Source organism: Bombina bombina, chromosome 1, assembly GCF_027579735.1.
Source record: "Bombina bombina isolate aBomBom1 chromosome 1, aBomBom1.pri, whole genome shotgun sequence".
NCBI lineage: Eukaryota > Metazoa > Chordata > Amphibia > Anura > Bombinatoridae > Bombina > Bombina bombina.
Window position 1 is genome coordinate 76601024 of NC_069499.1, and position 15834 is coordinate 76616857.

General features: G+C 37.1%; 1 protein-coding gene across 1 annotated transcript in view; it reads right to left on the reverse strand.

The window, feature by feature from the left end:
* Positions 1–15834, reverse strand: part of LOC128636286 (cholesterol 24-hydroxylase-like) — a 57597-nt gene that overhangs the window by 22499 nt on the left and 19264 nt on the right. Inside the window, exons 6-12 of the mRNA XM_053689322.1 lie at positions 13462–13618; positions 9603–9665; positions 9426–9498; positions 8930–9014; positions 5371–5481; positions 490–578; positions 318–384 (exon numbers count right to left, since the gene is read on the reverse strand). Of these exons, the coding sequence (XP_053545297.1) occupies positions 318–384; positions 490–578; positions 5371–5481; positions 8930–9014; positions 9426–9498; positions 9603–9665; positions 13462–13618 (645 nt within the window). The remainder of the gene's footprint in view (positions 1–317; positions 385–489; positions 579–5370; positions 5482–8929; positions 9015–9425; positions 9499–9602; positions 9666–13461; positions 13619–15834) is intronic.

Here is a 15834-nt window from a genome sequence, read left to right on the forward strand (position 1 = left end):
TGTATTTGTACATAATTCTATAAATAGTTGGAATGTTAACTGTAATACATTTATACAAATTTTCTACATGATTTTTAATTAAACGTGATTATAATGTAATTTTATTTTGAGGCTTTATCTATAGCATAAATATGTACAATATGTAATGCGGCCAGTAGTAAATTCGGCCATGAGTAGCTGGTCTTCTCTATCTAAAAAAATATCGGGCAACCTTGGCATAAAGGTTTAAACGTTTTTATTCCTTGGTGAATTTACAAATAAATATTTAATGCCAAACCTGACAAGATTTATGTGTTTGTAACCAAATTCTTTCTTACCTGAGCAAACACCTGACCGATACAGGAACGTGGTCCCAAAGAAAATGGGAAATAAGTAAAATACGGCCTGTGCAGAGAAAAGAAAATATAAAAAGTAAATAAGCCACCAGTAAAATACAAACTAGAAGCCATCAGCGATTATGGGAATACTGCAGAAAATTCAGACACTTACTTGGGAGCATCTGGACTGAATCTGTCAGGATCAAAGGTGAGGGGATCTTTAAAAAACTGCTCCATTCTTCCCATTACATAGGAGTTAAACTGTGGGCAGAGTGATACATAGCTGTGATTAAACTCATAAATACATTGTTTTTTGTGTAAATATGGACAAAATAGTAGCTTTATTAAAGGGGGAGTTAAAGGAATAGTCTACTATTGATTTTTTATTGTTTAAAAAGATAGATAATCTATTTATTACCCATACCCCAGTTCTGCATAACCAACACTGTTATATTAGTATCTTAGCCTCTGCAGACTGCCCCCTTATCTCAGTTATTTTGACAGACTTGCATTATAGTCAATCAGTGCCCTCTCATAAGTAACTCCACTGGCGTGAGAACAATGTTATCTATATGGCACACATGAACTAGCGCTATCTAGCTGTGAAAAACTGTCAAAATTCACTGAGATAAGAGGCAGCCGCCAAGGACTTAGATATCGGCATACGAGCCTAACTAGGTTTATTTTTAATAAAGAATAATAAGAGAACAAAGCAAATTTGATTATAAAAGTAAATTGAATAATTGTTTAAAATTCCATGCCCTATCTGAATCATGAAAGTTTAATTTTGACTAGACTGTCCCTTTAAAGAGTCTGTTTCATTGTTGTAATAAAAAAAGCACTAAGCTGTGTCTTATACTTAATAGAAATAATTGCAATATTTTTATTCCTCTATTTAAATGGATTTTACCTTTATTTTATTTTTTTACACTACATTTGTGCTTGTCCTTTACTTCCAGTCACAGCCTTACAAGGAGGAGGGGCCTCTGCAGGAAGGTTTATCTTAGCTTGATGTCATAAAACTTCTAGGCTGGTTACTATTAAAGGGACATTGTACACTAGATTTTTCTTGGCATAAATGTTTTGTAGATGATTCATTTATATAGCCCATCTGGTAGTGTTTTATAAAAATGTATAGTTTTGCTTATTTTTTAGGAGCATTGTGCTGATTTTTAGACTCTAACCAAGCCCCACAGTGTCAGATGTATACACGTGTTTACAGACTCCTGCAGGCTCCTTTTGATGTTATCTGTCTTTTCATATGCAAGGAAGGGGGGAGATGCGGAGTGTCTGCTCTTTTTTTTTACCCAGCCCCTTTCAGTGGGTGTCCCAAACTATCTCATCAACAGTGCTTAACTGGGAGCGTCTAAGTAAGTTTTTAAAAGGCTTTATACTGGATGTTTAGATCAGTATCTGTGCATATTCTTCTGTATAGTAGTGTCTATTACGTGCAGTTATTTGAAAATTGGTGTATACTGTCCCTTTAAGTGAATAGACTCGATAACAGGGAGTCAGACGTGCTCATACCTAGATCAGTCAGAATGTAACATAAGTTTCAATTTGTTGTTGAAACTTAACATTAATGCATTAAACTTTCACGTACAATATTTTATTTCTTACAAAAGCATTAAGGAAAGTCTATTGCATGTTTAAAGAAACAGTGTACTGTAAAATTGTCTTTACTTTAATTGGCTTACAATGACTTGTTATACCAGTTGCATAATTTATGAGAAATTGCTCTTTATTGTTTATTTTTATATTTGAAATAGCTGGTTTTGTTCTTTGAAGCCACAACCCATCAAAATGGTTTGAGCTTGCAGGTAATCGGATATCATTAGTCTATCACTTTCTGTACACACACATGCTTCTTTATATCATCTCTGTAAACAAAAGCCCAGTACTTAGAACAACTGAAAATTGCTTATCTATTCTACCTCCTACTGGGAGTGTAATTTCCTCTGCTGGTTATGTCTTAACTAGACTTAACTATGTAATATGTTTATATGTGTGTACAGATGTATTTATATGTGTATACTGTATATGTATTTATATGTGTGTACAGATGTATTTATGTATTTATATGTGTATACTGTATATGTAGTTATATGTGTGTACAGATGTATTTATGTATTTATATGTGTATACTGTATATGTATTTATATGTGTATACTGTATATGTAGTTATATGTGTGGACAGATGTATTTATGTATTTATATGTGTATACTGTATATGTAGTTATATGTGTGTACAGATGTATTTATGTATTTATATGTGTATACTGTATATGTATTTATATGTGTGTACAGATGTATTTATGTATTTATATGTGTATACTGTATATGTAGTTATATGTGTGTACAGATGTATTTATGTATTTATATGTGTATACTGTATATGTATTTATATGTGTGTACAGATGTATTTATGTATTTATATGTGTATACTGTATATGTAGTTATATGTGTGTACAGATGTATTTATGTATTTATATGTGTATACTGTATATGTAGTTATATGTGTGTAAAGATGTATTTATGTATTTATATGTGTATACTGTATATGTAGTTATATGTGTGTACAGATGTATTTATGTATTTATATGTGTATACTGTATATGTAGTTATATGTGTGTACAGATGTATTTATGTATTTATATGTGTATACTGTATATGTATTTATATGTGTGTACAGATGTATTTATGTATTTATATGTGTATACTGTATATGTATTTATATGTGTATACTGTATATGTATTTATATGTGTGTACAGATGTATTTATGTATGTATATGTGTATACTGTATATGTGTTTATATGTGTGTACAGATGTATTTATGTATTTATATGTGTATACTGTATATGTATTTACAGACATATATACACATACATATGTAGACAAATATAGACATACGTATAAGTGCATTAGAGCCCTTTGCATTCAAGTAGTTGAAAACATTTTAAATTATATTTATACAATATTTAACTATGTTTAACTATATATTTATTGTAAATATTTCACATTCCAAGCTTAACTGTGACTGCTAGTAGTGTGTTTTGCTTGCTGTTCACTCAGTGTTAGCTCAGTTTGTTTGTATTCCCCTTAAAATTGGCACATTATGCAGTATAAATGAAATCTATATAGAGTATATAAATGTATAGTTAGTCCAATAAAAGTTTCATTGCTCAATGCAAAACTCTTGTTATTTTGTTTATATGAGAGAATGAGAGAGAGAGAGAATGAGAGAGAGAGAGAGAGAGAGAGAGAGAGAAAGAATGAGAGAGAGAGAGAGAGAGAGAGAGAGAGAGAGAGAGAGAGAGAGAATGAGAGAGAGAATGAAAGAGAGAATGAAAGAGAGAGAGAATGAGAGAGAATGCAAGAGAGAGAGAGAATGAGAGAGAGAGAGAGAGAGAGAGAGAGAGAATGAGAGAGAGAATTAGAGAGAGAATGAGAAAGAGAGAGAGCATGAGAGAGAGAGAGAGAATGAGAGAGAGAGAAAGAAAATGAGAGAGAGAGAATGAGAGAGAGAGAGAATGAGAGAGAGAGAGAATGAGAGAGAGAATTAGAGAGAGAATGAGAAAGAGAGAGAGCATGAGAGAGAGAGAGAGAGAGAGAGAGAGAAAGAGAATGAGAGAGATAATAATAGAGAGAGAGAATGAGAGAGAGAGAGAGAGAGAGAGAGAGAGAGAGAAAATGTGAGAGAGAGAGAGAGAGAGAGAATGAGAGAGAGAGAATGAGAGAGAGAGAGAATGAGAGAGAGAGAGAATGAGAGAGAGAGAATGAGAGAGAATGAAAGAGAGAATGAAAGAGAGAGAGAATGAGAGAGAATGAAAGAGAGAGAGAGAATGAGAGAGAGAGAGAGAGAGAGAGAGAATGAGAGAGAGAGAGAATGAGAGAGAGAATTAGAGAGAGAATGAGAAAGAGAGAATGAGAGAGAGCATGAGAGAGAGAGATAATAAGAGAGAGAGAGAGAGAGAGAGATGAGAGAATGAGATAGAATGAAAGAGAGAGAGAATGAAAGAGAGAGAATGAGAGAGAGAGAGAGAGAGAGAATGAGAGAGAGAATTAGAGAGAGAATGAGAAAGAGAGAATGAGAGAGAGCATGAGAGAGAGAGAGAGATAGAGAGAGAGAGAATGAGAGAGATAATAAGAGAGAGAGAGAGAGAGAATGATAGAGAGAGAGAGAGATAAAGAAAATGAGAGAGAGCGAGAGAGAGAGAATGAGAGAGAGAGAGAGATAAAGAAAATGAGAGAGAGCGAGAGAGAGAGAATGAGAGAGAGAGAGAGAGAATGAGAGAGAGAGAGATAATGAGAGAGAGAGAATGAGAGAGAGAATGAAAGAGAGAATGAAAGAGAGAATGAGAGAGAATGAAAGAGAGAGAGAGAATGAGAGAGAGAGAATGAGAGAGAGAATGAGAGAGAGAGAATGAGAGAGAGAATTAGAGAGAGAATGAGAAAGAGAGAATGAGAGAGAGCATGAGAGAGAGAGAGAATGAGAGAGATAATAAGAGAGAGAGAGAGAATGAGAGAGAGAGAGAGAGAGTGAGAGAGAGAGAGAAAATGAGAGAGAGAGAGAGAGAGAGAGAGAGAGAGAGAGAATGAGAGAGAGAGAATGAGAGAGAGAGAATTAGAGAGAGAATGAGTAGGAGAGAGAGAATGAGAGAGAGAATGAGAGAGAGAGAGATTGAGAGAGAGAGAATGAGAGAGATAATAAGAGAGGGAGAGAGAGAATGAGAGAGAGAGAGAATGTGAGAGAGAGAGATGTAAAAAAATAAATACAAAAAAAATCTTCATTACCATATTAAGGGTTGTGACAGTGAGAATACAAATGTAGTACACTGCAGCACAGAGAATGGAAACTAAACGTTATATGTCACAAAAATCAGTTTTAAGAGACCAAAAAGCAATGCATTTTTATCTAGTTTAATGATGGTGAAAAATTATGATTATTTATAGGTATTTCCATAAGAAGTAAACTAATCAGTGACTAAATAGAAATTAGTTTTATAACTACAAATACGATATAATAGTCAGTTAAGCTGTTTTGAACATACCATCAAAGTAGTATTAGGGGGGATTCTCACACCTTCAATAACCATTTCCTCTTCTAATACCCGTGATGTGCCTGGTGCTGTAGAGTATAGCCTCAAGGTTTCTTTCAGAACCTCATGAAAACAAAAGAAAGCAAAATCTACAACAGTATATTGTATAGGATTGGGCTAAATAATAATGTTACAATATATATACAGGGAGTGCAGAATTATTAGGCAAATGAGTATTTTGACCACATCATCCTCTTTATGCATGTTGTCTTACTCCAAGCTGTATAGGCTCGAAAGCCTACTACCAATTAAGCATATTAGGTGATGTGCATCTCTGTAATGAGAAGGGGTGTGGTCTAATGACATCAACACCCTATATCAGGTGTGCATAATTATTAGGCAACTTCCTTTCCTTTGGCAAAATGGGTCAAAAGAAGGACTTGACAGGATCAGAAAAGTCAAAATAGTGAGATATCTTGCAGAGGGATGCAGCACTCTTAAAATTGCAAAGCTTCTGAAGCGTGATCATCGAACAATCAAGCGTTTCATTCAAAATAGTCAACAGGGTCGCAAGAAGTGTGTGGAAAAACCAAGGCGCAAAATAACTGCCCATGAACTGAGAAAAGTCAAGCGTGCAGCTGCCAAGATGCCACTTGCCACCAGTTTGGCCATATTTCAGAGCTGCAACATCACTGGAGTGCCCAAAAGCACAAGGTGTGCAATACTCAGAGACATGGCCAAGGTAAGAAAGGCTGAAAGACAACCACCACTGAACAAGACTCACAAGCTGAAACGTCAAGACTGGGCCAAGAAATATCTCAAGACTGATTTTTCTAAGGTTTTATGGACTGATGAAATGAGAGTGAGTCTTGATGGGCCAGATGGATGGGCCCGTGGCTGGATTGGTAAAGGGCAGAGAGCTCCAGTCCGACTCAGACACCAGCAAGGTGGAGGTGGAGTACTGGTTTGGGCTGGTATCATCAAAGATGAGCTTGTGGGGCCTTTTCGAGTTGAGGATGGAGTCAAGCTCAACTCCCAGTCCTACTGCCAGTTTATGGAAAACACCTTCTTCAAGCAGTGGTACAGGAAGAAGTCTGCATCCTTCAAGAAAAACATGATTTTCATGCAGGACAATGCTCCATCACACGCGTCCAAGTACTCCACAGCGTGGCTAGCAAGAAAGGGTATAAAAGAAGAAAATCTAATGACATGGCCCCCTTGTTCACCTGATCTGAACCCCATTGTGAACCTGTGGTCCATCATCAAATGTGAGATTTACAAGGAGGGAAAACAGTACACCTCTCTGAACAGTGTCTGGGAGGCTGTGGTTGCTGCTGCACGCAATGTTGATGGTGAACAGATCAAAACACTGACAGAATCCATGGATGGCAGGCTTTTGAGTGTCCTTGCAAAGAAAGGTGGCTATATTGGTCACTGATTTGTTTTTGTTTTGTTTTTGAATGTCAGAAATGTATATTTGTGAATGTTGAGATGTTATATTGGTTTCACTGGTAAAAATAAATAATTGATATGGGTATATATTTGTTTTTTGTTAAGTTGCCTAATAATTATGCACAGTAATAGTCACCTGCACACACAGATATCCCCCTAAAATAGCTAAAACTAAAAACAAACTAAAAACTACTTCCAAAAATATTCAGCTTTGATATTAATTAGTTTTTTGGGTTCATTGAGAACATGGTTGTTGTTCAATAATAAAATGAATCCTCAAAAATACAACTTGCCTAATAATTCTACACTCCCTGTACTAATTACCTTAGAAACATCAGCTACACAAGTTAAAAAAAGTGGGCCAGATTATAAGTGGAGCGCTAAATATCGCTTGCGTGCAAGCAATATTAGCGCTCCACTTTGTAATATCAGTGCACAATAAAGTGCGCTGGTATTACAAGTAAATTACAATCAGCTATATTACGAGTTTTGAGCACTATAGAGAAATTAACGACCTCTACAAAAGCGCCGTTAATTCACCTCCCTATAGCGCTGCTATTACAAGTTTGTAAAAAGCAGGCTTATGCGGGCGATATGGTGGCGTTGAGCTCCATACCGCACTGAAATACAAGCGCTTCTTTGACGTGCTCGTGCACGATTTCCCTATAGACATCAATGGGGAGAGCCGGCAAAAAAGAAGCCTAACACCTGCGATTGCGGAAACAAAAGCTCCGTAACGCAGCCCCATTGATGTCTATGGGGAAAGAAAAAGCAGCGTTATGAAGCATAACAATGCTTTTTCACTCATAACTCGTAATGTACCTGAATTCGAGCAAGTGCTCGCGGTCACATTGCGAGGAAGTGTTGCACTCACAAGAGCACACTTCCATAGGCTACTATGGGAGCCTTATTCTGAGGCTGTCAGAGATGGAATCAAAACCTTGTGCAGCAAAGGGGGTAAGTTAGTAGCGCATCGATGGGCATCATTTTTAAATGTATATGAATATAAACATATATATTTATGTGTTAATATAATATGGATAGACTATCAGTAAAGGTGGCAAAGATAAAGACTGTGCAGGACATCAAGAATGCCTGAGATTAGCATAAGGCCTATCGTTCTTATCTGCCAAAATACAATATGTTTCTACTATGAATAGGTTAAAACATTAAAGGTGGTCTAAACCCTACTTGTAATTAGATCCAAATTTGTTTCTCTCAGGCACTGATCAAGAAAAAATCATAATTCCTTATCTGCCTGGTCATAAGTTTCAAACAGATTAACATCAATTGTAACAGATTACATCCTATTCTTGGTCTTGCCCTGACAACCTGAAATAGATTGTTTTGACTTGAGCTTCCCCTTTGTTTTATCTTAGTTTATATAAGGAGATCAAGCACAGGTCTTCATAACTGTAAACGTTATTAAGATTCCTATACACACACACTATGCAAGAGGCACTTCCTGACTCTACCATTGTGCACATAACAGGTTGATATGGTTCATACCAACTGATAATCTCAATATCACACACCCTTTCCCTCTCCCTTCTTTTTTTTTTTTTACTGGTAGCAAAAAAACTTGCTCTCTCTCTTTTTATCCACACAATGGTACTAGAGTGTATTTCATTGGATATGTTACATACATAGAATATGTGCTAACTATTCTTAAAGGGACACTGAACCCAAATTTTTTCTTTCGTGATTCAGATAGAGCATGCAATTTTAAGCAACTTTCTTATTTACTCCTATTATCAAATTTTCTTCGTTCTCTTGCTATTTTTTTTCAAAAAAGACTGCATCTAAGCTAAGGAGCCAGCCAATATTTTGTTCAGACCCTGGACAGCACTTGTTTATTGCTGGGTGAATTTATCCCTCAATCAGCAAGAACAACCCAGGTTGTTCACCAAAAATGGGTCAGCATCTAAACTTACATTCTTGCTTTTCAAATAAAGATACCAAGAGAATGTAGAAAATTTGATAATAGAAGTAAATTGGAAAGTTGCTTAAAATTGCATGTTCAGTGTCCCTTTAAGTAACAGCAGAAAAGAAATAGGCTCATTTGATTGGTCAGACTTCAATTAACAAGATATGTTGGAGTCAAATTGCTAGGAAGTACCTGTGACAAATATTGTAGCTTTCCAAGGTCCTCATGGTCAACTTCCCTTTTAGAGCCGATCACTTCATCCACTTCATCCTGAACTCTGCAGAAACACATTTTATGGAGGAAAACTCTTGGTCAGTTCTCTAACAGAAATAATATAATTTGTCTGCAGCCCTGTAGGGTCGAGTCTGGCCCTGGAGAGTGGGGGGACCTAGGCTGAGGGTCGGTGGATGTGGGGTCCCTGAAATATGGGGTCCCTGTCCCTGGAGGTTAAAGGCCCTGGTGAGAGTTGAGGCAGGCAAGTGGTGGGGTGAGGGAGGGGCATAGGTGCAATTTTTGCCCAGGGGCTCTGGTTGGTCTCAGTCAGCCTCTAGAGTGCAGTTTCGGAGCCAAAAGATTTAATTTTGAGAGAGCTTAAAACTTTTTGGTATCCTTTTGAACATTTACCATATCTATATAATAAACCTTTTTAATTATTAAACATGATTAATTGTATATAAAACAGACTCACTTTTCCAGTATATCTGGATTTCTGGCCAGTTCCATCACAGCAAAAGATAACTGGTTGGTAGTGGTTTCATGACCTGAAAAATAATCTATGTAAAACTGGGGCAAAAAAACCCAAACAACTACAGAAGCGGACTTCATATATTTGGTTTACACAATACACAATATGATGCTTACTAACCGGCAATGAAAAAAGTGACAAAGTTGTCTAACAAACTCTCAAAGTCATAGTTGTCTTCCAAGGCTGTAAAGTAAAGAAAGATAATATTTTAGAAAGTCTACTAAAATGGTTATCAATCAAATTAATCTCATTTTGAACAAAAACGATGAATCAGAGATTAAAGGGACATGAAACACTAAACAAATGCTAGATATAATGCATTCAAAGAAAAGATTAGTCTAAGAATAACAGGTAGATGTATTTTTTAAGGTTTCATTAATTGTTTAAATTTTGACAACATAAGTGTAAAGTTTTAGTATCTTTAAAACAATGGGAGCTGCCATGTTGTAACTTAGGTTACCTTCTCTGCTGTGGACAATTAGAGACAGTTATAAATAGGCCATTAGAGTGTTCAGCCAATGACTGTGTGGAACATAACAGCGTTCTGCACTTCCATTTCTAACAGGAACTGGAAAGCTCACAATTTCAGAATGGAATTGCAGGAAATTGCAGAGATTTTTTTTATTTTCACGATTATCATTTTATATTACTATCTCAGTGTTTAGTGTCCCTTTAAGGGGCATGAAACTAAATTTAAAAAATATTTCTGTCATCAAATTGAAGTAGTTATCATGGTGTTCTTTGTAGAAGAGATAATCTAGGTAGGTAGTGGGCATGTCTGGAAAACTATAGGGCAGTAGTTTTACAGGAATGCTTTAGTGTTTGCTCGATGTCATATAGTGCATTCTTCTGAGCCTGCCTACCTGTTTTTAACAAAGGATGCCAAGAGATTAGAGAACAAATAAATTTAACATAGGTCAATTGGATTTTAATTAAATGGTACAATGTCTGAATCATGAAAGAAAATCTTTGGGTTTGATGTCCCTCATCTTCCTAGATGATTTGTATTGTGCTCCCTCTGTCCCTAATTGTACTCAGAGTTAGAAAACTTAAACACGTGTTGCCCATTACTTTGTAGAAATTCAAGGGAATTAGAAAGCCCACAATTTTAGAGATAAATTACTAGAAAGGGGGAAAAATAAATAACAAAAGTATACGGCAAAGTTTTTGATTTACTACACAAAATTAATAATGCTATATTACAAAGTGTTTAAAGGGACACTGAACCCACATTTTTTCTTTCATGATTCAGATAGAGCATGAAGTTTTAATCAACTTTCTAATTTACTCCTTGAGGCCTACTTATCAAGCCGTCAACAGCAAATACGCTAGAATTCCGCAGCGTAATTGTGGCGAGCTTGATTCGCCTCATTTATCAAAGCCTACAGACCGGCAAAAGTTGACATTTGTGACATAACATACGATCCGCCGGTTTCAATCCAACACAGATCGATGCTTAAGTCATTACAGATGTTCTGAATGCAAATTCGGCACTATCTGACAACTTTTGCCATTTATCAAATTCCTAACAGGTACGCTCGCCACTATTCCGGCCCAGCGTACCTGCTTTTCAATCTGCCGCCCTGGAGGCGGTGGATGCCATAGGAATCAATGGGAGTCTGAAAGCAGCAAGAGCTTATGTTCACTGCTGCCCGATATCCCATTGATTCCTATGGGAGAATAAAAGTTATGTTTACACCTAACACCTTAACATAAGCCCCAAGTCTAAACACCCCTAATCTGCCACCCCCTACACCGCCGACACCTACATAAAAGTATTAACCCCTTTCCCGCCGCTCCTGGAGCCCACCACAACTGTAATAAAATTATTAACCCCTAAACCCCTGGCCTCCCACATCACTACCATTAACTAAAGCTATTAACCCCTAAACCGCCAGCCCCCCACATCGCTATAAACTAAACTATTAACCCCTAAACCTAACAACCCACTAACTTTACATTAAATATTAACTCATCCCTTTCTTAGAATAAATTTAAACTTACCTTTAGAATTAAATTAAACTATATTAAACTAATAATTAATCTACCCTAACTGTTATACTAAAATTACATTAAACTACAAATTAAATTAACTATATTATATAGTTAAAACCCTAATACTTCTCAAATAATTTAAATCTACTATTAAAAATTACAAAGTTACAAAAAACTATTTTTTGTAACTTAGTTGTTAGTTTTTTTATAACTTTGATTGTAATAGCCAATAGAATGCAAACTCAATCCTATTGGCTGATTGGATCAGCCAATAGGATGAAAGCTCAATCCTATTGGCTGATTGCAACAGCCAAAAGGAGTTTTTCAACCTTAATTCCGATTGGCTGATAGAAATCTATCAGCCAATCGGAATCTAAGGGACGCCATCTTGGATGACATCATTTAAAGGAATCTTCATTTGAAAGAAGAGGATGCTCCGCGCCTGATGTCTTGAAGATGGAGCCGCTCTGCGCCAGATGGATGAAGATAGAAGATGCCGTCTGGATGAAGACTTCTTCCAGCTTCGATGAGGACTTTTGCCGCTTCGTTGAGGATGGATGTCGGGTCTTCAGAAACTGTAAGTGTTAGGTTTTATTAAGGGTTTATTGGGTGGGTTTTAATTTTAGAGTAGGGTCTGGGCATGTAAAAGAGCTAAATGCCCTTTTCAGGGCAATGCCCATACAAATGCCCTTTTCAGGACAATGGGGAGCTTAGGTTTTTTAGATAGATTTTTATTTGGGGGATTGGTTGTGTGGGTGGTGGGTTTTACTGTTGGGGGTATTTGTATTTTATTTTACAGGTAAGGTAAGAGCTGATTTCTTTGGGGCAATGCCCCGCAAAAGGCCCTTTTAAGGGCCATTGGTAGTTTAGTGTAGGCTAGGGTTTTTTTTATTTTGGGGGGGACTTTTTATTTTCATAGGGCTCTTAGATTAGGTGTAATTAGTTTAAATATTTCATAATTTATTTTTTATTTTGTGTAACTTAGTGTTTGTTATTTTTTGGAACTTAGTTGTTAGTTTTTTGTAACTTTGTAATTTTTTTTTCAATTATTTGATTATGGTTAGGGTTTTAACTATATAATATATTTAATTTAATTTGTAGTTTAATGTAATTTTAGTATAACAGTTAGGGTAGATTAATTATTAGTTTAATATAGTTTAATTTAATTCTAAAGGTAAGTTTAAATTTATTCTAAGGTAGGGATGAGTTAATATTTAATGTAAAGTTAGTGGGATGTTAGGTTTAGTGGTTAATAGCTTAATTTAGTTTATGGCGATGTGGGGGGCTGGCGGTTTAGGGGTTAATAGGTTTAGTTAATGGTAGTGATGTGGGAGGCCAGGGGTTTAGGGGTTAATAATTTGAATACAGTTGTGGTGGGCTCCGGGAGTGGCGGGATAGGGGTTAATAACTTTATTTAGTTGCGGTGGGCTCCGGGAGCGGCGGGATAGGGGTTAAACATTTTAGTATAGTGTGGGTGTTTAGTGACAGGGTATAAATAAAGTTGTGAAAAAGCCGAATAGCAGCGAGATCGATGACTGTTAGTTAACAACAGTCCGCTGCTCATCGCCCCATACTTGGTGCATGGCTTTTTGACAACTTTTTTTTACAAATATGGAGAGCGTATTGAGATATGCGGCCGCGATGTTTGTTCTCTTGCTATCTTTATTTTAAAAGCAGGAATGTTAATCTTAGCAGCCAGCCCATTTTAGGTTCAGCACCATGGATAGCGTTTGCTTATTGGAGGCTTACATTTACCCACCAATAAGCAAGCAAAACCCAGGTTCTCAACCAAAAATGGGCCGGCTCCTATGCATCACATTCCTGCTTTTTAAATAAAGATAGCAAGAGAACGAAGAAAAATTGATGATAGGAGTAAATTAGAAAGTTGCTTAAAATTGCATGCTCTATCTGAATCATGAAAGAAAAAATGTGGGTTTAGTGTCCCTTTAACACATTTTAATGAAGAACAGGTTTATTTCTGTACCTGCTCCCTTGAGAATTTGTGTCAGTATATCTGCTGGGATCTCTCCTCCCTCCTGTATCAGTTTCTGCCTTTTCTCAATACATTCTCTTCCTGTGCGGCGCAACAGCCGAACACTTTCCTGGATAGCTCTAACAAATGATCGCTTTCCTGGAGTATACTATTAAAAAATGGTTGAGTTTATAAATAAAAGCAAAAAACAAAAATACATTCAGTTCTGTCATCAGTAGGTTACTTGTATCATTAATATATTCTAAATTCATTATGGGTCAGATTACAAGTGCATCGTCATTGTTAGCACGAGGAGCGTAAAAGCGATCATGAGATTGCAGTGTCCTTTACGCTCTAATCCACAGTGGCGCACTGTTTAAATTACTGCAAATTCATTTGTGTGAACTTTCTATAGGCAGCGTGGAGCAGCAAGGTCCGCTCGTATTACAAGTTGAAAGTAAATGCAATAGCTGAAACGCAATCGAATTTAACGAGTTTGGCAGGAGGAAACAGCTGCACTAAACTACTATATTAACCCTTAAACTGCCACACCCCCACATCACAAACTACCCCTCTACACTATTAACCCCTAAACAACCACACCCCCATCATAAACTACCCCTCTACCAAGCTGCCTGACTCTTCAATATTTACTCCTTAGCTCCCTGGAGAGATGCTAAACATTTGAGCTTTGAGTGGATCACCAACCTACTTGCCTCCATTTGGAATAGTAAAAGATGTAAGTAATGTGCAATATTTTTTCCAAATGCTTTTTACGGATAATTTCCCTCCATGGCATGTGACACTAATGGTGTTAAGAGGCTTGGTAAGGAACGTTATTGACATTGTATGTGATACATTTTGTACCTATAGATGCCAGGAAAAATAACTTATCTGACTGTTAAAAAGTCCTAAAGATTTACTATCTTAAAGTAAGGATGCGTTCTCTCGCTAAAGAAAACATGGAAGGAAGTTCCCTTGGGGAGGACAAGTAGAGAAATCTATAAACAAAACCCACTTTATTACATATCGTTAACTCCAGAGTAAACAACATGCTTTCCTAGGTATATCTTTCAACAAAACATACCAAGAGAAAGAAGAAATTAGATAATAAAAGTAAATTAGAAACTTTATCAAAATTGTATACTCTTTCTAAATCAAACAATATTATTGCTCCAAATTTGGTGCGAATTATTGCTCCAAATTTGGTGCACTAGTTAGTAGATATAGGGATAAAAATGAAATAAATATGGGGGGGCGTGTCCGGTCCATGAACGAAGATGGCTGCTATACTGTGAGCTCCATTCCTGTGATATACACTCCGTTGAGAAATAGATGCTTTAATGAGTCATTCACTTTCAACAATCGCAGTGTGGCAAAGGAGATATCCTAAAGATCACTATTATGCTGATATCGTAAGTGGCAGAGCTCATTAACCCGGACAAATCAGACTCTATATTACTCCTACAGGAGCAGAAACTATATTCTCCCCCCCCAGGAAACCGGGTATATAGTACATAGTAGCAGCTTTCATTTTGGCTCTTTATTTTCGGAATGGGAGAACTATATGCCAGAATGAAAATCACTTTACTGAGGCTTGAGGCACAGATCGACAACAGCTACAGCAGTCTGTCTCAGCTTGTGAACCTCACAACCACGTGGGCTGATACATCAGAGATGGAGAGGGTGAAGAAGCCTGATGTAAGCTTGGAACTCATACTGCACCCTAACGATGCAGGGCTGATTTTGGACAACAGCTGCATGATCACTATAGAGCTACCTAACTGGGAGTGTTCTCCACACCTTCCCTTGCCCTATTGTATAGGGGATGCGGCCGATCCCCGGGAGCTACGGACTGCAAGGGGAGAGGACCCACTTGGGGATATGCTATCTCCCATGCCGATACTCCTGCCTGAACTGAAAGGATCATACTTCCCGGAGCCTCAACAACAATTTGCCCTGCATGCATTGGTAAATACACTCCGATCCCCACAAGGGAAGATATTGCTGGGAGCGGTGGAACATTTGAACTCTTGTTTGGGAGCTGAGAAGTTACTTGTGGAGATCTTTTGCCCTAATCTTACGCAATGGGAACTCTGGGCATACTGCTGTGGCCCGCTCGCTAGATCGGGCATTGGGTAGAGAAGATGCATTATACCCTCCTCTCCAAAGAACTTACCATTGACTGACATCCCATGCTCGTCTCATACACATGAAGACGCTTTAGTCTAAGTTTACATTATGAGACACTATACTACATAATATCTTTGTTAATGTGCACTGGTGTAGCTGGTGGTGTTACTTTGGCATTATTTTATAGTTAATTCAGCAGCAGTCTATGTTCTGCAACCCTATACTTCAGCTAATAGTTCTTCATCTTCCTCT